The sequence below is a fragment of the Heptranchias perlo genome, chromosome 8 (assembly GCF_035084215.1).
Source record: "Heptranchias perlo isolate sHepPer1 chromosome 8, sHepPer1.hap1, whole genome shotgun sequence".
Lineage (NCBI taxonomy): Eukaryota > Metazoa > Chordata > Chondrichthyes > Hexanchiformes > Hexanchidae > Heptranchias > Heptranchias perlo.
Window position 1 is genome coordinate 1,593,258 of NC_090332.1, and position 24,905 is coordinate 1,618,162.

Here is a 24,905-nt window from a genome sequence, read left to right on the forward strand (position 1 = left end):
CTTATCTAAATCAATCCTCACTACAGCAAGTCTTCTCTCTTTTACCAATACACCCTCTGCCTTCATCTTTTCTGTTAAATATATATCCAATAAGCCTATTTTCCATTGCCAGTTTTCAGGTTTCTGTTAATGCTATTAAGTCCCGATCTTCTTGTAAAATAATTGCTTCCAGTACCCCCAGTTTATTTTGCACAATCTGCCCATTGAAATACATGCACTTTAACTTTAGTTTTTAAACACATTACCTTTCCCCATGTATTTGGCTAAGCTACCCCCACCCCCTATCTTCACTTCAATCTTTTCAATTTATAACTAGTTCATTTGATTTTATTCCTCTACTCTATATCCCTCTTGCTCAGGCGAGAGTGACTGCCCTTGACATCAAGGCAGCATTTGACCGAGTGTGACATTAAGGAGCTCGAGTAAAACCGAAGTCAGTGGGGATTAGGCAATACTGGCACAAGATAGTTGGGAGGCCAATCATCTCAGCCCCAGGACAGGACCTCAGGAGTTGCTCAGGGCAGCATCCTAGGCTCAACTACCTTCAGCTGTTTCATTAAAGACCTTTCCTCTCTTATAAGGTCAGAAGTGGGGCTGTTCGCTGATGAATGCAGTGTTCAGCTTCATTCGCAATTCCTCAAATAATGAAGCAGTCCGTGCCTGCATGCAGCAAGACCTGGACAACATCCAGGCTTTGGCTGATAATTAGCAAGTAATAGTCACACCATACAAGTACCAAGTTACATCTGGGAAAATTGGCATTTATTGCCCATTCCTAGTTGCCCTCGAGAAAGTGGTGATCCTGGCAGAACCCAAACTGAGCATCGGTGAACAGGTTATTGGTGAGTTAAGTGCCACTTTATAACACTGTTGATGACTCCTTCCATCACTCTGCTGCTAATTGAGGGTAGGTTGAGAGGACGGTAATTGGCTGGGTTGGATTTATCCTGCTTTTTGTGGACAGGACATACCTGGGCAATTTTCCACATTGTCAGGCAGGTACCAGTGTTGTAGCTGTACTGGAACAGCTTGGCTAGAGGTGCGGTTAGTTCTGGAGCACAAATCTTCAGCACGACAGCTGGGATGTTGTTGGGACCCATAGCCTTTGTTGTTCTCTAAGCTTTATCTTATGCACACAATTTAAGTAGATATAACGGAATTCCCTATTTACTCCGACTGCTTAAATGATGCCCTCTAGTTTTTGAAACCTTTCTTCAATGTGAACATCACATTTTACACTAGCACTCAATTTAAATTACCCTTTATATCCCTATTTCAGATTACTCATTACTTTATCCAAAGCTCTTTGAAAATCGAAGTACATAAAACCCACTATATTTCCTTTGTGCAGTTATCAACATCTTTCTAAAATTCCAGCTCATTATTTGCAGGTGGCCTCAAGCTGACTGAATTTATTAAGCCAGGTGTCCAACTCCAAAAACTGTTTCAAAAGATTCTCCCTACAATCGATATTAGGCAAAAACTAGTTCCCAGCTATAACTCCTTTAAGACGTGCAGATGTATGCGTTCTGGACCTGCTGCTTTATCTACTTCAAGAGCACCTAGCGTTTTTCGATAACTATTTGCAGCATTAGCTGCACACAGCTCAACTCCTCTTCACTCCCCCCCCACAAGTAGCCGATATTGCACGTGCCAAGAGCTATGTTAAACTAATCTGGTGCACTGATCTGAAAACTTTTCACTGATGAATATTGTATGCAAACAAATGCATCATTCTTTTTCCAAGTCTTGCTGCATAAAGCTGATGCAGATAGTTCTCTCCAGATCACTTTAGTGCAGCAGACAGCAGTTACGATGAAACATTACTGCATCTTTAGAAAGCTGGCATTACATATAAAAATATTCAAAGTACAAATCCACTGAAAGTCAGTTTTTTTTTCGGGTGAGGGAGGGGGGGAAAAAGATTGCTGATCTGTCACGTGCACAAGCACCACATGACCATCTGAAACAATCGATGGATCTTTTGCTGTGTTATCATGCCATCTAATCTTAGATTTTGAAAAAAAAACACATTTTGGAAACGTACATTGTTTAATCTGGGATGGTAGGCTTCCCAATAACTGAACGGTAGATCCCTGCACGAGAGAAATATAACTTGTAAAGGCTGCTCCCATTCCAGAAAGCAGGCAACCAATTTTCTGTGCTGAATTGATACTTCAAGGGAAAAAATTTACAGGTCTACAAGGAAAGAACAGGGAAATGGAACTAGTTAGACAACTTTCAAAAAGCCAGCACAGACACGATGGGCCGAATGGCCTCCTCCTGTGCTATACCTACTATGATACACTTGAGGTAGCCACATTTCTAGAATACTCCTGTTTTTCAAAAGGAAGCGAGAATGGATCTGCACTACTCAGCTACAAGGAAAAATTGAGGGTCCTGAAACAAAAGTAGTGCGAAAAAGCAGTGCTGCAATATTCAGAGAGCGCTCAGTGGGCTCCCCTTAAACGAGCTGCTGGAAAATCACAGCCAATGTTCTTAAATTGATATCAGCTACAACAACTGCTAAGATAGCATGACCTCAATCTAGAAACTGCAAAAAAAAAACCTGCTGTGAAACCACACGTTACAGATGAGCTGAGACAGTTGTCTCTATTATAAGTAGTAGTGAGCACAGCCTACACGGAATGTAGAAAGTAGAACGGAGAAATCAGGTCAGATGCACCCCTTGCGTTTGGAACAAGAGGCACATTTTTTCCATCTCATTCTTGCAGACGGCTTCACCTCCAAGTGAGAATGAGTTTAAACGTCTCATATCGAAACCTAAAGACAAAGGGCTTCTTGTTTGAACAGAATGGCTTCCAACAAAAAACAAGCAAGAACTCAGCTTTATTATAGAAAAAAATAACAGGACTTTTGAAAAAGCAGTAATATGAATTTAACACGTCGCAAATTCTCTTGGCTCTCTGCCCATCCACCTCAGTGGTAATCAGGTCCATTTGGCTTAATAAATGGTGTACCTGCCATTGCTAACCAGTTGTTGGGGGTCCATTCCTATAGATACAAGAGGGGGTGATAAGCTCCCAGCGTTGTTTTAGATGGAGGACCCAACATTAGCTCAGCTGTAAATCTGGGTCTTTGCTGCCAATGGATCTCCAGGAGATGCTTTACATTATAGACTGTGTGTGATTACCATGCATCTCCTGCATGGGCTCTCCCTCAATATAAAAATGCCTGGGAAACAGCACAACAGCAGCCAACCATGCAACAGTCAGAAAATACTGCCACTCTACTGTAAGCAGTGTGCAAGTGCCAGTTAATTTCCAAACCACACACATGCAAAGAACAGCATTCACTTCTCCACAGGGCATAAACCTGCAGATTTAGTCCATGCCAGCAGAATAGTTGGCAGCTGGCCATTGATGCCTGATGCAGTTTTGATAGCTGGTGTATGGCACAGGGGCAAATGCCATATTGGCTACTGTGCCCATTATTGGAGAACTGGGCAGGGCGTACCCAACCAAGGCTGTGGTGCCATAAACAATGACAATTGTTTTAAAAACCCTTGAAGGCAAGACAACATATATTAAAAAAATGAGCACAATGTATCTCCTCAAAAAGGTCTTCAGAAAGTACCCATTAAAGCTGGGCTCTCTGATGACATTTTTGCCCGATCCAGGATATGCACCTTGATCTAAAATCCTTCCCGGTGCTTCACTAACTTTTGGTACTTGCAGAATTACTAATGATAACCCAGAATGTAACCCTCCATTTCAGCCTACACTTTAGTAAGAGCTCAGTTTGACACAAGCTCTTGTGCCACACACTGGCCCCTCACTCGGTTGGTGAACGCCACTCCATTAGATTAGGAAGATGATGTGATCAGACACCATGATCTGGTTGTCTTCCTGCATTTTGTCAAGGGCAGTCTGCACCTCCATCTCAGAGAATGGCACCTCGTTGTCTTTGTTGATTGATACCATCAGAGTCTGCATCCCAAGGGACTGAGCATGTGCAGTCTTGAAAGCATCCAGCAGGGCAACTTTGAACTCTTTGAACCTGTGCCAGGATTAAAGACAGGATTAGAGCCATAAAAAACCCCCCACAAAGTGCAGATATCCTCGGAGTATGATCCAAGTCCAGTTATCCAATCCAGCAGCAGCTTGTAAGCCCTGAGCTAAGACCACTGAACTTGTGCTGATGAAGTATGGAGCACCATGCTGCTACCACCAGATGCTTGTACTCTGAACGTTTCTTTCCTCCATCCCGTGTGTGTCTATTTGCCAACTAAAAGGGCCAACAGGTGAGCTCCAGCAAAGCTGCAGCTGTTCAGGTTACAGCTGTCCCAGGTCTGAACTTTCATTCCAATTATTTCTACACTAACCTCTTTATGATGTCCTAGTGTGACTCCATACGCTCTGGTCTTCTGTATCCAAGTTAAGTCCCCTCCGACACATTGGAACATGAATTGGCAGCACGAGTTTGTACTTGCACTCAACTTTGTGCAGTTAGAATATTTTCTTACTAAATGGAAATACAACTCTGCTATTGCCTTCCGGGGTCAAAATAGGCACTCCCATTGGCCCAGGGCATCACAGCAATGTGAAGGCTTTGATTCAGACAAGGGTGCAGGTACAGCTGGCCCCGTAGTTCACTTGCTTCTGGCCTGTAAACACCTCAATTTTATTTATTATCTGTTTTCAGTCATCGCTAGCCTCTAATTTTCAATCTTTCTGTTCATCTGGCTCTTCTGAAGTTATATTCCCTCCAAGGTGAATGAAATCCCTAGTGTACTAATGTGTTTAACTGCAGGCTACTTCTGTTCACAGCTTCCTGTGCTCCTTTATTGAGGCAAGTTCGATTGCTGTGATATTTCCTCCTCCCTGATTAAGGTCACTGTTTACTTGCACAATACTACCCATAACAGTCAAAGGATTGGTGCAGTTTGTGTAAAACCTGTCCATGGGACAAGCCAATTAAATCATTTACCTACATTTCCTAACACTGCTAAATAAGTAAGCACAAAGTAAACTGCTCATGTTGTTCCTAGTGATGAAGGAAAACAAGACGGAGAGAAGTGACTGCACATCCAGAGTTTGTTTAAGCACCAAACAAACGCACTGATGTAAATTCAAGGAGAATTGCCAGGTCTCACTGTGCCGATAGACTGACCTTTGTTCACTCAATTCAGACTTCTTCGCAGTTCCATCACTGGTATCCATGCGCTCCTCTGGTTCCGGGGTTTTTGGAGTACGCGGCTGGACTGAGGGGAAATAACAATCAGTTTGTTTTATTAGCTTAGTTGCACCCCTTCCATATATATATCTCTAACCTAAAGCACTCGGTGTTAAGTTTCATTTAACCAATCCTTTGTTCAGAGCGGTGCTAAGTACAACAGACATTCAGTGCTGCAGAGGCTTTAATACTTGCACGTTCCTGATCTGACCTGCGATGAACAGGGGCTGCAGCAACTCTACAGAAGGGGAAATATACTTCATATCTAGACAGTGCCTGGCACATCCTGGTGATCAGTTACAGAGACAGTTATTGTCCATCTAGGATGGACCACCCTCTAAGCTCCTGGCAGCAGAGGTTTGAAAGGCAGGTGAACCCAAAGAAGTGGTCAGAATTACATGATGCGTTAAAGTGGGGATCCCTTTCCTCCAGCAAGAGAACAGAAATCTCCCATCTCAAGCCCTCGCACACTCTTGGGACACAATTCATTGAAATCCTTCACATATAAAGGAAAGGACACTATAACCAGCATTCAACATCTGAAGTGCAGATTTAAGATTCAGAGCTTTCCTGCTGAGTTTTACGGGAACACACCGTCTGTCCACGGGAACACACCGTCTGTCCACGGGAACACACCGTCTGTCCACGGGAACACACCGTCTGTCCACGGGAACACACCGTCTGTCCACGGGAACACACCGTCTGTCCACGGGAACACACCGTCTGTCCACGGGAACACACCGTCTGTCCACGGGAACACACCGTCTGTCCACGGGAACACACCGTCTGTCCACGGGAACACACCGTCTGTCCACGGGAACACACCGTCTGTCCACGGGAACACACCGTCTGTCCACGGGAACACACCGTCTGTCCACGGGAACACACCGTCTGTCCACGGGAACACACCGTCTGTCCACGGGAACACACCGTCTGTCCACGGGAACACACCGTCTGTCCACGGGAACACACCGTCTGTCCACGGGAACACACCGTCTGTCCACGGGAACACACCGTCTGTCCACGGGAACACACCGTCTGTCCACGGGAACACACCGTCTGTCCACGGGAACACACCGTCTGTCCACGGGAACACACCGTCTGCAGCATAATTCATGTCTAAGATCTACTGCTCTGCCACCTATGTGACTAGATACATTTTTAATTGGCTAATATGTGGCAGTGACATTATGTCAAAGCAACACTGCATTTAGTGCACTGACTAATTAATTTCAAGGCTGGCTAACTGTCTTTTCAATGCCCACATATCCTTGTTGCCCCAAATTTCAGTGATCACACAGCTAGGTCACCTCTATGAAAACAAAGTAACAAACACAGAATCAGTCTCTCCATTGCACACATCAACCCCAACTCCACAGACATACAGGCTCCACACCGAGGTACAATAGCAACCGAGGCCAAGTAGAAGAACTTACTGTCCGGAGTCTCTCCCTCGGCATCGCTGAAGTCATAGGGATCATAGTGCTCGCCCTCCTTCGGCTCCCGTCTCCGCTTCCTGCCTTCACTGTCTTCAGCTCGAGTTTTCTTCCTAAGGGGATGGAATTGAGAGCTTGAGTATAGAAGATTAAGGGGTGATCTAATTGAGGTGTTCAACATGATTAAAAGGATTTGATTGGATCAAGAGAGAAAAACTATTCCCTCTGGTGGAGGAATCCAGAACAAAGAGGAATAACCTTAAAATTAGAGCTTGGCCATTCAGGGGTGATGTCAGGAAGCACTTCTTCACACAATGGGGAGTGGAAATCTGGAACTCTCTTCCCCCAAGAGGCTGGAGAGTTAATTGAAAATTTCAAAACTGAGAGATAGATTTTTGTTAGGTAAGGGTATTAAGGGTTACAGAACCAAGGCGAGGGGATGGCTGGAGTTAAGATACAGATCAACCATGATCTAATTGAATGGCAGAAGAGACTCGAGGGGCTCAATGGCCTCCTCCTGTTCCTATGACATTTTATTGAGCAAATGAATAAAAGCCTAAATTTGCCAGCAGTCTCTGCAGGTTCCCGTACATAGCACATGGGCCCGAGCCACTGTGTGTGCCTTACCTCTTCTTGCTGTCTCCTTCTTCCTCCTCAGTTTCCTCATCACTCTCCTCTTTGCGACGTTTCTTCTCTTTCTCCAAAACCTACACAAAATAAATGGCAACATTAGATCTCAGGGGCTTGCTGGGGATGTGGAGCTTTGGCTAAAACAGGATCTCCTTATAAGGGTCTCATGTGGTGTATAAAAAGGCCTTTGGGGGTGTGGACTAGGGTTGGATCAACAGCATACACAGGCTGTTCCTGTAATATTTGTATGGCAGCATTCCAGGGATAGGACGGGAGAATACTGGGACCCTTCTCTAGCAAATATACAAGTTAAGACACAGCCCAAAAGTTCAACCCTGATTTGTCTTCCATAATAATTACAAGATGTTTAACTGAATGCAGTTTAGACATACTTCACCTCTCTCTGTACATCAGCAGCCTGTGTAACCTTCCCTGTACAGATAGGAATCCCCACTAATCACACACGCACACAGGCAGCCTTTTCTACTAATAAGGTAACTGTGGAGTGCACCATTAAGGTCTGTGCCACACACACACTCACTCTTACCTTCTTGAAGTATGCGAACTGAACCAGCTCCACTGCTGCTTCTGAATCTTGGAGGTCTATGGTCTTGCTCATGCGGGCTTTGGCATGAGCAGTGGACAGTCTGATCAAGGTCTCCAGAGTTCGGGCGGTGACAGGTGAAGTCTGAATGGCGGGGGTGGGGGGGGGAAAGCAAGACTAGTTACAAAATCCTCAGCCTAGACGAGGAATCTAGATCAACCAGTACTTCATCACACGATCTAAGCAATGTCTGACTTACCCAATGAGCACAAAATAAAGCTGCTCCTCTGTGAGTCTACAGTACTTAGCACCAACTAATAGAGCAGGGGGTTAGGAGAAAAAAAAAGTGGGGGAAATAAAACGCAATGACCTTTCACTTTGAAACCATTCATGTTTAAACAGAATTTAAGCAGCTTTGCACCCACAATTCCTCATAGGGGCAGAGGGAGAGGGTGAAGAGTCCCAGAGTGCTACCACCAATCTGTTACTGACAACACATTGGCACAGGCCCATGAGCACAAAACCGAAGATACCAAAACTGATGACCTGACCGTATCGGAACAAGATGAAAATCCCCACTGATGCATGTGACACGCATTCACAGACAGACAGACAAACACATGAACCACATTTACCTGTATTGTGTGCAAGGCCTTTTCTACTAAAATTAGTGCATGTGTCTAAAACGGTGTATAAAAAAATATCCGCCCCCTGCCCCGCCAGGAACTCTTCATATTAAATAAAAGTGACGAGTTTTTTTCAGCCCCTGGGTATTGGCCCCAGTATCTGTCACATGGTGAGAAGTGTTGAAGAGGAAGGTACATCTACAATTATAAGGCTGGCTCAACCCATTACTGACGCTCCTTCAGAGAGTGCAGCTCCTCCCACAACAAACATGACCGAAGCACGCGTGACATCGGCTGATCAGAATGAGAAAAGATGGGCTCTGCCTAGAACCAGAGGCTTGTTCTTGAAGACACATTCAACACAAACTACCACCTCGGTACAGCAACAAACCCACTTCAAGGGAGAGCATTGACACCAAGCAACATAACCACTCGCCCATTCCCAGGCCCAATTAACACACAGAACCAAAGGCCAAACAAGATGCCTCAGGCCCCGGACCAGCATTGCTTCCTGTGCAAACACAGACATGCCAAGACACCTGGATCACACTGTCAGGGTGTGCAGTGACTACATAAAATATGAATTAAAATATGTGTTTGAATGAACACCCGCAAGTACTCTCAAAATGTAGATGTGGTGGTATATTAAATATACCTAAAACGTGCATGTGAATATTAACCTATATGTGGAATAGCTTCATCAAAAGTACTTTTGTGAAAGGCCTATTTTAAAAAAAACGAAACACCAAAGTCCACCCACCCGAGCAACATCAGAACTCATCTGGTCCTGACTGCGCAGCCTGGAGTATTCCTCCGCAATGTAACTCGCTGCCTCAGAGGTGAGCACAGGTTTGACGATCTTTGCAACGTGGATGTACTTGCGCATGAACTCCATGCTGACGATCTTCTCTCTGAAACACAGACAATTAGGACAGTCGCTCGGTTATCACCGACTGTTAGATGGGAACAGTATTTATTGCACATCCCTAGTTGCCCTGAGGGCATTAGGAGTCAACTACAGTGAGGGTCTGGTGTCACATGTGAACCACACCAGGGACAGGTTCCTTCTTCTGAACCAGTTGGGGTTTTTTTAAATAATAAGAGTAAACCAGCAGCTTTCATGGTCATATTTTTCTTGTAGTAACCCACAAATTACCATATTAAACAGGAAACAGAAAAGGATTAGGATCAACAGTGAAGTGGTGGTCTGCAGCACATCAAGTTGCAAATACAAGAGACACCAAGTCTCTTATCACAGTATTGAGATCATATGCCCAGTGACAGTTATTATTCATTTTTTATTTACTAATACAGAAATGCAATTAGCCACATCTGGATTCCCAATTAGCCACATGTGACTACTGGCTAATGTATTGGACAACACTGTTTTATACCACCATTGTGTCGTGGCCTCTTAAAACACCCTCATTTTTCAATGGTTGAGAAATTTGACCAATTGACAGGAGGCAGACTGGTTATTAATGTGTAGCTAGTTAATACTCTGTGAAGCTAGTCTCGCACTATCATTTGCACCAGCGTGATTATTTCCCACACCAGCAACCCCGAAGGCTCCGACTGACATTAGTACACTGCTAATTTAGCTTAGAATTGAGTAAAATCAAGAAGCACTATTTCTACACAAAAGGGGAGTGGAAATCTGGAACTCTCTCCCTCAAAAGGCTGTGGATGCTGGGGGTCAATTGAAATTTTCAAGCCTGAGATCGATAGACATCTGTTGGGTAAGGGTATCAGGGATATTGATCAAAGGCGGGTAAATGGAGTTAAGATACAGATCAGCCATGATCTAATAGAATGGTGGAACAGGCTCGAGGGGCTGAATGGCCTCCTCCTGCTCCTACGTTCCAATTCTCAGGTGGTTTATTTGAAATGACCCAATTTTTTGCATTTAGGGTCCTGACCACCAGTAGAAGAAAGTAGAGACTTCCATCTAAGGCTAGGCTGAAGTTGAGCCCAGGTTTCCAGAGGTGTAACAGTAACGTGCTTAACGCACTGAGTTGCCCAATCAGCTGAAGCTTTGAGAGTTGTTTTTATTCGTTCATGGGATGTGGGCGTCGCTGGCGAGGCCGGCATTTATTGCCCATCCCGAATTACCCTTGTGAAGGTGGTGGTGAGCCGCCTTCTTGAACCGCTGCAGTCCGTGTGGTGAAGATTCTCCCAGAGTGCTGTTAGGAAGGGAGTTCCAGGACTTTGACCCATGCTGCCTTGATGTCAAGGGCAGTCACTCTCACCTCACCTCTAGAATTCAGCTCTTTTCTCCATGTTTGGACCAAGGCTGTAATGAGGTCTGGAGCCGAGTGGTCCTGGCAGAACCCAAACTGAGCAGGTTATTGGTGAGTAAGTGCCATTTGATAGCACTGTCAATGACACCTTCCATCACTTTGCTGATGATTGAGAGTAGACTGATGGGGTGGTAATTGGCCGGATTGGATTTGTCCTGCTTTTTGTGGACAGGACGTACCTGGGCAATTTTCCACATTGTCAGGTAGATGCCAGTGTTGTAGCTGTACTGGAACAGTTTGGCTAGAGGCACAGCTAGTTCTGGAGCACAAGTATTCAGCACTACAGCCGGGATGTTGTCAGGGCCCATAACCTTTGTTGCATCCAGTGCACTCAGCAGTTTCTTGATGTCACGTGGAGTGAATCGAATTGGCTGAAGACTGGCTTCCATGATGGTGGGGATGTCGGGAGGAGGCCGAGATGGATCATCCACTCGGCACTTCTGGCTGAAGATGGTTGTAAACACTTCAGCCTAGTCTTTTGCACTCACGTGCTGGACTCTGCCATCATTGAGGATGGGGATGTTCACAGAGCCTCCTCCTCCGGTTAGTTGTTTAATTGTCCACCACCATTCACGACTGGTGTTTCATTATAACATAGAATCATAGAAGTTTACAACATGGAAACAGGCCCTTCGGCCCAACATGTCCATGTCGCCCAGTTTATACCACTAAGCTAGTCCCAATTGCCTGCACTTGGCCCATATCCCTCAATACCCATCTTACCCATGTAACTGTCCAAATGCTTTTTAAAAGACAAAATTGTACCCGCCTCTACTACTGCCTCTGGCAGCTCGTTCCAGACATTCAACACCCTTTGAGTGAAAAAATTGCCCCTCTGGACCCTTTTGTATCTCTCCCCTCTCGCCTTAAATCTATGCCCCCTCGTTATAGACTCCCCTACCTTTGGGAAAAGATTTTGACTATCGACCTTATCTATGCCCCTCATTATTTTATAGACTTCTATAAGATCACCCCTAAACCTCCTACTCTCCAGGGAAAAAAGTCACATGACCAAATGTGTCCACAAAGTCTCTTACTTTAATTCAAATGGTCATTAAAAAAGCTGTACTAAGCAGAAAGTTTAAAAGATAAAGGGCAGCTTGTTTCCAGTATTTTATCAGAACAAAAAGGGAAAAGGAAATAAAGGGAATCCACTGGAAACACACAGGTCAGTCAGCACCTGTGGAGAGAAGTCAACATTTTGGGCTTAAAATATCAGGTGGAAAAGGGTCTGCTCAACAGCACCAGTGACCCAATTAAAAAGCAAATAGAAAAATAACCCTAGGGTCAATTATCTCCATTGAGGCAAAGTAACCCCTCCCAGCAGGCTCCCTGATTTATATGGTCATTCAGTCCCGGTGACCCCTTCCCCTTCCCCTGCGACCTCCAGATGTCGTGGCTACTTTGAATATTTTTAAGGATGTTGATTCTTCATTACTTACTCTGAGCCCAAACTCTGATGCAAGTCAGCCCAAGAGTTGGTTATTAACGGAGTTAAAAGTCAGCCAATACCACAGTCTCCTGCAAGTAACCCACTGCCCAGAACGCGAGGTGACTCAGTCTGTGCTGCTGGCCCGGAGGATGCACTCTTACCTGCTCAGCACTTTTACAATCTGATAAAGGGGGTTATTACACATAAATAGATGCAGACTGCGCTTACATTTAAACCGCACTGCAGATCAGCGGCTCCGATTCTACTGATGCTGATACTATCAGAGCAAGTACAAGTACAGTACAACTAATCAAACAGATTATCCTTCCTGCTTTGTTCACTTGATGCAACATGTAACTCAGTCAACCTGTACTACAGTTTAGGGTATCATGAGATTAAAGCCCAATAATTTACCCCAAAACTCTTAATACAAAGTAAAACAGTTGGATTAACATCAGTGGATATAATCAATGAAACCCTTTTAGTAGAGTGAAGGAGTTGGATTATCAGTAGATAAAATGGAATGCACTGCCTGAAAGGGCAGTGGAAGCAGATTCAACAGTAACTTTCAAAAGGGCATTAGAAAAATACTTGAAGGGAAAAAAAATTACAAGGCCATGAGGAAAGAGCAGGGAAGTGGGACTAATTGGATAGTTCTTTCAAAGAGTCGACACAGGCACAATGGCCTCCTCCTGTGCTGTACCTATGATGATAATCAATGAAACCCTTTTAATACAGAGTGAAAGAGCTGGATTAATATCAGTAGGTATATTCGATGAAACTCTTTTAGTAGAGTGAAGGACATAAGAAATAGGAGTAGGCCATATGGCCCTTCGAGCCTGCTCCGCCATTCAATAAGATCATGGCTGATCTTCTACCTCAACTCCACTTTCCTGCCCTATCCCCACATCCCTTGATTCCCTTAGTGTCCAAATATCGATTATATTCAAGGCTGAAATCACTCAACGACTGAGCATCCACAGCCCTCTGGGGTAGTAGAACTCCAAATATTCACAACCCTCAGTGAAGAAATTTCTCCTCATCTCAGTCCTAAATGGCCGACCCTTTATCCTGAGAATGACTTCTAATTCTAGACTCTCCAGCCAGGGGAAACAGCCTCTCCCCTGTCAAGCCAAAACATTTTATACTTTTCAATGAGATCACCTCTCATTCTGCTAAACTCGAGAAGACAAGCCCATTCTACTCAATCTCTCCTCAAAGGACAGCCGTCATCCCAGGAATCAATCTAGTGAACCTTTGTTGCACTACCTCTAAGGCGAGGGAGAGATACAGAGGGAGAGATACAGAGGGAGAGATACAGAGGGAGAGATACAGAGGGAGAGATAGCATCCCAGCACACTGTAACTCTTTGAATTTCCTCTGAAAGGAGTTTCAGAAGTCACAATACCACTGAACGCACGCACCAGTTACATCACCCAGTTCCAGTAGGCTTTACAATTCTGTTACTCCTCCCGGTCCCACTCTGTCATTTGGCAGATAACCACTGCAATCCTTTGTAAGCAAAATAAACCAGTAGTCCGGAATCATAGAATGCTACAGCGCAGAAATAGCACATTCGGCCTATCAAATCTGCACTAATAATTTTCTTCACATCACCTTCCCGGTCTGATCCCACTCTCCTACACACTCCTCATATCCATTAAGACCTTCCCTGAACAAATTCATGCTGACTGTCTTTGTTTACTCTGCCTTTCTAAGTAAGTTTATCCTGTTCCTCAGAATTGATTCAAATGATTTTCCCACCACCGAGGTTAAACTGACTGGCCTGTAGTTGCTGGGTTTATCCTTACACCCTTTTTTTGAACAAGGGTGTAACATTTGCAATTCTCCAGTCCTCTGGCACCACCCCCATATCTACGGATGTTTGGAATATTATGGCCAGTACCTCTGCAATTTCCACCCTTACTTCCTTCAGCAACCTAGGATGCATCCCATCCGGACTGGGTGACTTATCTACTTCAAGCACAGCCAGCCTTTCTAGTACCTACTCATCAACTGCCCATCCAGTATCTCAACTACCTCCTCTTTTACTGTGACTTTGGCAGCATCTTCTTCCTGGGTACAGACAGATGCAAAGTACTCATTTAGTACCTCAGCCATGCCCTCTGCCTCCATGCAAATCAGCCCCACCCCTCCTCTTATAACCCGTTTACTATTTGTATGCCTATATAAGGCTTTTGGATGTCCCTTTTATGTTTGCAGTCAGTCTATTCTCATACTCTCTCTTTGCCCCTCTTATTTCCTTTTTCACTGCTCCTCTGAACTTTTTATATTCAGCCTGTTTCTCACTTGTTTTATCAACCTGACATCTGTCATACACCCCCTTGTTCTGCTTCATCTTACCCTCTATCTCCTTCCTCAACCAGGGAGCTCTGGCTTTAGTTTCCCTATCTTTCCCCCTCGTGGGAACGTACCTAGACTGTACCCGAACCATCTTCTCTTTAAAGGCCCATTGTTCGATTACAGTTTTGCCTGCCAATCTTTGATTCCAATTTACCCGGGCCAGATATGTTCACATCCCACTGAAATTGGCCCTCCTCCAATTAAGTATTGCTCCTTTTCCATAACTAATCTAAACCTTATGATACTATGATCACTGTTCCCTAAATGTTCCCCCACTGACACTTGCTCCACTTGACCCACCTCATTCCCCAGATCCAGCAATGCCTCCTTCCTCATTGGGCCGGAAACAAACTGGTCAAGAAAGTTCTCCTGAACACACTTCAGAAATTCCTCCCCCTCTTTGCCCCTTTACACTATTACTATCCCAGTCTATATTAGGATAGTTGAAGTCCCCCATCACAACTCTAGTTCTTGCACCTCTCTGTAATTTTGCTGCAAATTTGCTCTACTAGTTGGTGGCCTATAGAATACACCTAGAGTAATGGCACCTACTGTTTAACTCTAACCAAATAGATTCTGTCCTTGACCCCTCAAAGACACCCTCTCTCTCCAACACTGCAATATTCTCCTTAATCAATACTGCCACCCCCACCTTTTCTTTCCTTCCCTATCTTTCCTGAACACCTGGTTTCCAGGAATATTTAGTACCCAATCCTGCCCTTTTTTGAGCCAGGTCTCTGTTATTGCCACATCATATTCCCATGTGGCTAATTCCACCTGGAGCTCACCAACCTTACTTACCATGCTTTGTGCATTTACACACATGCACTCTAAACCTATCTTAGACCTTCACACATTCTCTTAGTCTGATCCCACCTAATACTGCACTATTTCTTTTCACTAATTCAGTCAATGAATTACTTTTGAAGTGTAGTCACTGCTTTGTAGGGAAACGAAGCAGTCAATCTGTGCACAGCAAGGTCCCAAAACAGCAATGAGACAAATGAGCAGTTAATTATTTTGGGCATTTTTGGTTCAGAGATGAATATCGGCTAGGACACCAATCCACTATCACAGGATCTTCTACATCCACCTCAACAAGCAGACGAGGCCTCAGTTTAACGTGTCATCTGAAAGATGGCAGTTCTGACAGTGCAGCAACCCCTTAGTACCGCACTGAAGTGACAGCCTGGATTACGTGCTGGAGGAAGGCTTGATCCACGGACCTCTGATTTAGTTGAGAGCAGACAGACTTGAGAAATTTTCACTAAAAAAGATTGAGGGTTGATCTCAGAGAACTTCAAGATTATCGAGGGTTGTGAGCGGGTAAATTCATTGCTTCCTTTGGCTGGCAAGAGAACAACAAAGGCACAAAATTAACAACCACAAAGAGGTTAAAAACATCTCTGCACACTGAGTGTGGTTAGAATTTGGATTTTTCTGCCACGAGCCATTGTTGAAGCAGAGTGGAGATGTATTTTCACAAGGGAACTAAATAGTTGCTTGGAAAAGAAGATTAAAGGGTGTGGGGAGTGGGATCAGACTGGGAAGCTCATGAAGAAAATAGCTAGCGCAGATTTGATGGGCCGAATGTCCTGTTTCTGTGCTGTAACATTTGATGATTCTGGACTTCGGCTACTCATCAAAAGAGTGCGTACACCTCAGAGACTCAACACCAGGTTCATTTCAGCGTAGTTCCTTCCCATCCAGTGCACGGATGGAATTTTAATCTAGCTCAAATGAATGGGACGAAAGGCTCCAGTTGGAGTTGCAAAGCTTTGAGGGGGTCCTTGGCGACAGTTTTAACTCTTCTCTAACAGGATACTAGTCAACAACAACCAACCCAAATAACCCTACATTTGCAGTCTTGCCTCAGGGACTGCAGTTGTGCCTTGTGTAGGACGTGGAAATGTAGCGAGGGTTCATGGGGTGATACTGAGATGCTACGGTTAAAGGCACATTCATAGAACAGTGTAAATGGGGCTTTATGCGGTGCTGACCTCTCACTGCTGGATACAGAGCCTCTGGGGGCAAGTTTAACTTTAACTCGCCTGGCGAGAAACCCACAGGATCGGGTGTGACATTGGATTTACATCCCACCCAATATTATTCACCATTGAGCAAAATCAGGCGGAGTGTCAAACCAGCGTTACACCCAACATTGTCAGTTTCCTGACTCGCGAGTGAGGTTAATATTGCCTCGTTTGTCAAAAACAAAAAAAGTTCTAAATCGCCAAAATCTTCAACCTTCGCCACTTTGAACGTATAAGGCATATTTCAAAATGAGCTCAAACACCAGTTTATCACAAACTACTCATCTCTTTTCCACACTAACACAAGCGTCACTAACTGCAGATGTAAATACATAAGGGAGCTTACGTAACCTACAAATTACTGCCACTAACAACACTTCCATCATCTTTCACAGGAAAAGAGACATTCGTCTTAAGCACTGTCCATGATGACTTGCATAAAACTCGATAAACAAGGTGACCTACATAGGGGTACCGCCGAGGGCAGTCAGAGATCCCATTATGAGTAAGGCAATTCCAAAAGTGTACCATCTTTGCTGCAGTTTCCTTTTGCAATCAAGGTTTCTGTGCGGGGAACAAAGAAATTTCCTACCCAATATCACGTCATGCTTTCAGGTTAGGTCATCAATGCCAGACACGGGGTATCACAAATGACCATCTCTATAACATTACCCACACCTACCTTAGCCTATATACTGCTGAAACCCTCATCCATGCCTTTGCCACTTCCCGACTCAACTACTGCAATGTTCTCCTGGCTGGTCTCCCAAACTCCACCCTCTGTAAATGTCAGCTCATCAAACACTCTGCTGCCCTCGTCATATCCTGCAGCATGCCCCGTTCACCCATCACCCCCTGTCCTAGCTAACCTACATTGTCTCCCGGTCCCCCAATTTTTCAAATTTAAAGACCCTCATTCTTGCATTTAAATCCCTCAATGGCATCGCCTCTCCCTATCTCTAACCTCCAACCCCTCCTGTACTCTTCTTTGCTCGGACTCTGGCCATTTTGTGCAACTCCCTCCCTTCACCCCACCATTGGTGGCCGTGTCTTTAGCTGCCTGGGTGTCTCTGTCTGGAATTCCTACCCTAAACCACTCCAACTCCCCCTCTCCCTTTAAGGCCCTCCTGTCTGGTTGACCAAGGTTTTAGCCCTAGATCTCTTCCATATTTGTCCGACTGAGCCTCTCTGAAGTGCCTTGGTGCACTTTTCACAATATTTATTAACGACTTAGATGAAAGCATAGAAAGTCTCATATCTAAGTTTGCCGATGACACAAAGATTGGTAGTCATGATGTGGAGATGCCGGTGATGGACTGGGGTTGACAATTGTAAACAATTTTACAACACCAAGTTATAGTCCAGCAATTTTATTTTAAATTCACAAGCTTTCGGAGATTTTCTCCTTCCTCAGGCAAATGTTTCAAGAGCTCCTTGAAGCCTACGAATGCGTAGGCTTCAAGGAGCTCTTGAATGCGTAGGCTTCAAGGAGCTCTTGAAACATTTGCCTGAGGAAGGAGAAAATCTCCGAAAGCTTGTGAATTTAAAATAAAATTGCTGGACTATAACTTGGTGTTGTAAAATTGTTTACAAAGATTGGTGGCATTGTAAGCAGTGTAGATGAAAACACAAAATTACAAAAGGATATTGATAGATTAGGTGAATGGGCAAAACTGTGGCAAATGGAATTCAATGTAGACAAATGTGCGGTCATCCACTTTAGATCAAAAAAGGATAGAACAGGGTACTTTCTAAATGGTAAAGAGTTAAAAAAGTGGATGTCCAAAGGGACTTAGGGGTTCAGGTACATAGATCATTGAAGTGTCATGAACAGGTGCAGAAAATAATCAAGAAGGCTAATGGAATGCTGGCCTTTATATCTAGAGGACTGGAGTACAAGGGGGCAGAAGTTATGCTGCAGCTATACAAAACCCTGGTTAGACCGCACCTGGAGTACTGTGAGCAGTTCTGGGCACCGCACCTTCGGAAGGACATATTAGCCTTGGAGGGAGTGCAGCGTAGGTTTACTTGAATGATACCCTGACTTCAAGGGTTAAGTTACGAGGAGAGATTACGCAAATTGGGGTTGTATTCTCTAGAGTTTCGAAGGTTATGGGGTGATCTGATCGAAGTTTATGATATTAAGGGGAACGGATAGGGTGGATAGAGAGAAACTATTTCTGCTGGTTGGGGATTCTAGGAGTAGGGGGGACACAGTCTAAAAATTAGAGCCAGACCTTTCAGGAGTGAGATTAGAAAACACTTCTACACACAAAGGGTGGTAGAAGTTTGGAACTCTCTTCTGCAAACGGCAATTGATACTAGCTCAATTGCTAAATTTAAACCTGAGATAGATAGCTTTTTGGCAACCAAAGGTATTAAGGGATTATGGGCCAAAGGCAGGTATATGGAGTTAGATCACAGATCAGCCATGATCTTATCAAATGGCGGAGCAGGCTCGAGGGGCTGAATGGCCTACTCCTTTCCTATGTTTCTATGTTAAAGGCGCTTTATAAAATGCAAGCTGTTGTTATAACCCACTACCACCACATAAATAAAGTAGAACCAAACAAAGACTCCCCCAAAGTGAAGCTGGCCTCGGGTAATATAACCCAGCTAAGATACTGTTTGGATACATGAATCCATTGCACATTGCGCCTGATACCACTAGCACTGCCACAACAGCTGCCCTAACTGCACTACTCCCAATTACTCTGCAGCACACAACCGAAAAAAACCTTCACGCCCATAAGATCCTTTCAATTTCATCAACGCCCTAACAGTGCTATACAATACACTGCATAAACACAACACATGGTCATTTGCAAGTTAAGCCAGTTATGCACTCTGAATATTGTAACTCGTGGCAATCTGTGTACAAATCATTTCACTTCATTATTAGATAGGGAGCCCAACCAAAGGTGTTCTATCAAAGGTTGTGGTGCATCAGTATTACAAAGGCCTTTTATGTGGTTTCTTTATTAAGAGTCACGTTTCATTATTAGAGCCACAACAGGACATTCTCAGAACTCACGGAAGCTCAGGCTATACCCTACCCGATGTATTGTACAACTGCGACAAGAACAAATAGAAACAGTAATCTCTCGATAAACACAGGAACAGATGGTCTAGTTGTAGAGAGCAGCTTCTCATGAATACAGGAAGTAAACAGACTCAACAAATTCAGTCAACATCTTAAACGAGCATCGCAGCTAGCCCAGATTGTTCAAACATTCAATCATATGTCCCATAGAGATTTCACATAAAACAATGTGTGGAACAAGAGGAGGCCACTCAGCCCATCAAACCCTTTCTTTCCAGACTATTCACAATCTCTATGACTGACTCGACTCAATCTAATTCACCTTGCGAGTAAATGTTTTGTAAAGTTTCCTCCTGTTCCCAAAAGTAAATTCAGCAAAGCTGCACGTACCCATCTAACCTCATATCCTACTTATTCCTCACATGACAATCAGGTGAGGAGCCATCATGTTCCACACAGCATTCAATAGTCAATCACCCTCTACAAATCCATGTAACCCTCAGCACCATTCCCAACTTGATATTCTATCAGCTCCTTTTGTTGAAGTGTTAAATGAGACAGCATCAGTTGCCCACATTAGGAGGATGAATCCTTCTATTCTCAAAGTCTGGGTTAAGGGTTGTTAATGCTCATGTCCTCTAGTTCCACACTCATAGCCCAAGTTCAATCATCTATTCATCTTAAAACCCAGATCATGTCTCATCCAAAACTTTCCCTGTAAAGCAAACGTAGAAACATAGAAAATAGGAGCAACAGTAGGCCATTCGGGCCTGCTCCGCCATTCAAAATGATCATGGCTGATCGTCTGTACCCTGTTTCCGCTTTTTCCCCATATCCCTTGATCCCTTTAGCATTAAGAAATATATCTATCTCCTTCTTGAATACATCGAATGACTTGGCCTCCACTGCCTTCTGTGGTAGAGAATTCCACAGGTTCACCACCCTGAGTGAAGACATTTCTCCTCATCTCGGTTCTAAATGGCATACCCCGTATCCTGAGACTGTGACCCCTGGTTCTGGACTCCCCAGCCATCGGGAACATCCTCCCTGCATCTAGTCTGTTTAGTCCTGTTAGAATTTTATATGTCGCGATGAGATCACCTCTCATTCTTCTAAACTCGAGTGAATATAAGCCTAGTCGACCCAACCTCTCCTCATACGCCAGTCCTGCCATCCCAGGAATCAGTCTGGTAAACCTTTGTTGCACTCCCTCCACGGCAAGGACATCCTTCCTCAGATAAGGAGACCAAAACTGCACACAATACTCCAGATGTGGTCTCACCAAGGCCCTGTATAACTGCAGTAAGACATCCCTGTTCCTGTACTCAAATCCTCTTGCAATGAAGGCCAACATACCATTCGCCTTCCGAACTGCTTGCTGCACCTGAATGCTCGCTTTCAGCGACTGGTGTACAAGGACACCCAGGTCTCGTTGCACCTCCCCTTTTCCCAATCTATCACCATTCAGATAATAATCTGCCTTTCTGTTTTTACAACCAAAGTGGATAACCTCACATTTATCCATGTTATACTGCATCTGCCATGTTCTTGCCCACTCACCCAACTTGTCTAAATCACATTGGGGCCTCTTTGCATCCTCCTCACAGCTCACATTCCACCCCAGCTTTGGGTCATCTGCAAACTTGGAAATGTTACATTTAGTTCCCTCATCCAAATCATTGATATATATTGTGAATAGCTGGGGCCCAAGCACTGATCCCTGTGGTACCCCACTAGTCACTGCCTGCCACCCGAAAAAGACCTGTTTATTCCTACTCTGTTTCCTGTCTGTCAACCAATTCTCAATCCATGCCAGTATATTCCCCCCAGTCCCACGTGCTTTAATTTTACAAGTTCAGTTCAGAATGATGATTCATAATTTAAGAACTTCCTGTCCCAGAATCATCCTCAGTGCTTTCCTTAAACCATCTGCATCCTTCTGGAAGCTGGATGGCCAAAACTGCACACAATATTCCAAAGTTGGCCTTACCCAGTGATGTATCCAAGACTAGAATCAATTCAGATGAAGAGTGAAATGCCCTTCAGATGCTGATACAGCCTCATACTGCCTCATACTGACCAAATTCTTTCAGCAAATGGTCAGTATTAACATCCAACCCCGCCCCTTCAGAACAGGAGCCCTTCATTTTGTGCCTGATGCTCTTTCCTTCTTCACCCCCACGCATTTTACAAAATCGCTGCCACCCTCCCTATTATCATACTAATAAAATTAGGAATCCATTCATTTTTCAGCACTGAATTTTATTCCAACCTTCTCTACTGGATTTGAACCCAGGTCCCAGAGACGAAAGGCCCGTGTTTAACCCCTCAGTGAGTTGATTCAGTCGTGATATTCTAGCTTTTTATGCCATCTGTAAATATGCAACTTGCAAGTGAAAGATCTAGTAGCAGATCATAATAAACTGCACCAACAGGCTATTCACCTCGGGCTGCTCTGCTCCCACCCTTTCTGAGCATTCAAGTTTAAAGCTAATGCTTCCATTATACCCGCGGGTATATCGGACAATATACTACCACCTCAAACAGTCTGCTGGATGTGTAGAAATATAGGGTTCATTAACTTGGAGTTTCCAGCTGGGAAGGGACTGAGGGAAGAACTAACATTTTGAAACCAATGCATTATATGAAAAAGTTACTTCAGAGAACATGTGTAGCTCACAACTGGATGGTGTGCACTGTTATCATGGAGCCTTTTGACCCCCTGCTTACTCTACACTTGCTCTGCCCACACAGCATGCTGACAATCCCGGCTGGAACATACTTGCGTCTCTTGGCTCCATGTAGAAGGCTGTCATGCTTTTCGTAAATCTGGAGCTCCTGTTCCTCTTCCTGCATAGCATCGGGATCCTGTGTTGCCAGGACATCGACAGCACTGCCCAGGGGCAAGGCTAAAAGAAGATGTCATACAATCATATTTGGGATCAGCAGTGTTGAGACAAGAGCTTCAAGCCACTAAAACATCTAATTACAAAATGTCACTTCCACATCTCAGTACACGAGTGGAAGGTCCACTCACCAGCCGCAGAGTTACAGACAGGCTGGAAGAGTAATGAAGTAGCTCAGCACCATCAGCACACTTTATTATTGCAATACACCCTTCAGCCTGTTCATGGATATGGCAGTGGATTCAATGCCATGCCTTTCAGCCTCCCACTCCCCCTCCAAATTGAGGAAAATTTACCATCACCATCCTGTTCCCCTGCGGCACGATATCTGTGCATTCGAAGGACGTGCTCAGAAACTGCTCGGTCCTGTTCTGGGTCCATCTGGTCTAGCATGATGAAAAGCAGGTCGAAACGAGACAGCAGCGAATCCTGGAGACCGATGTTCTCCATCGGAGTTTTATACTGGTTGTACTGCGAGAGAAAAGGGAGAGGTAATCAACACGGACAGAATGAGCCACTCGCCCGCCCGACTGGGAGAAGCAAGCATTAATGTACCACGACAGACAAATGTCCACTGCAACAGGATGGAAAGAAGAGAGTGACTTGTGATAGGGCAGGATGAGCCTCATTACATCATATGAGCCTCTGTGCTGAGGAACACGTCTCTACATTGCTTTCCATTAGCTGCCAGATTTATTGGGCTGTAGGTGCAGGAGGGACTCCTTCCGCAAACCTTACATCAGACACCGAGAACTCAATACTGCAGAAAGCCTAGAGGAGTATAGAAAATGCAGGGGTGAAATTAAAAAGGAAATTAGGAAAGCAAAGAGAGGGCATGAAAAAATATTGGCAAGTAAAATCAAGGAAAACCCAAAGATGTTTTATAAATACATAAAGAGCAAGAGGATAACTAAGGAAAGAGTAGGGCCTATTAGAGACCAAAAGGTAACTTGTGTGTGGAGGCGGAAGATGTGGGTATGGTTCTTAATGAATACTTTGCATTTGTCTTCACAAAAGAGAGGGACGATACAAACATTGCAGTTAAGGAGAAGTGTGAAATATTGGATGGGATAAACATAGTGAGAGAGGAAGTACTAAGGGGATTAGCATCTTTGAAAGTAAATAAATCACCAGGCCCAGATGAAATGTATCCCAGGCTGTTAAAAGAAGCAAGGGAGGAAATAGCGGAGGTTCTGACCATCATTTTCCAATCCTCTCTGGATACAGGCACGGTGCTGGAGGATTGGAGGACTGCTAATGTTGTACTGTTGTTTGAAAAGGGAGAAAGAGATAGGCCAAGTAATTACAGGCCAGTCTGTCTAACCTCGGTGGTGGGGAAATTATTGGAATCAATTTTGAGGGACAAGATAAACTGTCACTTAGAAAGGTACGGGTTAGTCAATGACAGTCGGCATGGGTTTGTTAAAGGAAGGTCGTGTCTGACTAACTTGATTGGAATTTTTGAGGAGGTAACAAGGAGGGTCGATGAGGGTAGCGCGTTTGATGTAGTCTTTATGGATTTTAGCAGTCTTTATGGATTTTAGCAAGGCCTTTGACAAGGTCCCACTTGGCAGACTGGTCAGGAAAGTAAAAGCCCATGGGATCCAAGGGAGAGTGCCAAGTTGGATCCAGAATTGGCTCAGTGGCAGGAAGCAAAGGGTAATGGTCGACGGGTGTTTTTGTGACTGGAAGGTTTTTTCCAGTGGGGTTCCGCATGGCTCAATACTAGGTCCCTTACTTTTTGTGGCATATACTAATGATTTTGGACTTCAATGTAGGGAGCATGATTAAGAAGTTTGCAGATGATAGAAAAATTGGCCGTGTGGTTGATAGTGAGGAGGAAAGCTGTAGTTTGCAGGAAGATATCAATGGACTGGTCAGACGGGCAGAAAAGTGGCAAATGGAGTTCAATCCAGAGAAGTGTGAGGTAATGCATTTGGGGAGGGCAAACAAGGCAAGGGAATACACAATAAATGGGAGGACACTGAGAGGTGTAGAGGAAGTGAGGGACCTTGGAGTGCATGTCCACAGATCCCTGAAGGTAGCAGGACAGGTAGATAAGGTGGTTAAGAAGGCATATGGAATACTTTCTTTTATTAGCCGAGGCATAGAATAAAAGAGCAGGGAGGTAATGTTAGAACTGTATAAAACACCATAAAAACTGTATAAAACACTAGTTAGGCCACAGCTAGAGTACTGTGTGCAGTTCTGATCAGCACATTACAGGAAGGATGTGATTGCACTAGAGACGGTACAGAGGAGATTTACAAGGATGTTGCCAGGGCTGGAGAATTTTAGCTATGAGGAAAGATTGGATAGGCTGGGGTTGTTCTCTTTGGAACAGAGGAGGCTGAGGAGAGATTTAATTGAGGTGTATAAAATTATGTGGGGTGTA

General features: G+C 44.4%; 1 protein-coding gene across 1 annotated transcript in view; it reads right to left on the minus strand.

The window, feature by feature from the left end:
* Positions 1 to 2,834: 2,834 nt before the first annotated feature.
* The window catches only part of mcm3 (minichromosome maintenance complex component 3), a 38,528-nt gene continuing 16,457 nt past the window's right edge, over positions 2,835 to 24,905 (minus strand). The window contains exons 10-17 of the mRNA XM_067988489.1: positions 22,807 to 22,981; positions 22,387 to 22,513; positions 9,193 to 9,343; positions 7,810 to 7,950; positions 7,260 to 7,339; positions 6,633 to 6,745; positions 5,134 to 5,224; positions 2,835 to 4,020 (exon numbers count right to left, since the gene is read on the minus strand). Of these exons, the coding sequence (XP_067844590.1) occupies positions 3,822 to 4,020; positions 5,134 to 5,224; positions 6,633 to 6,745; positions 7,260 to 7,339; positions 7,810 to 7,950; positions 9,193 to 9,343; positions 22,387 to 22,513; positions 22,807 to 22,981 (1,077 nt within the window). The 3' untranslated portion in view covers positions 2,835 to 3,821. The remainder of the gene's footprint in view (positions 4,021 to 5,133; positions 5,225 to 6,632; positions 6,746 to 7,259; positions 7,340 to 7,809; positions 7,951 to 9,192; positions 9,344 to 22,386; positions 22,514 to 22,806; positions 22,982 to 24,905) is intronic.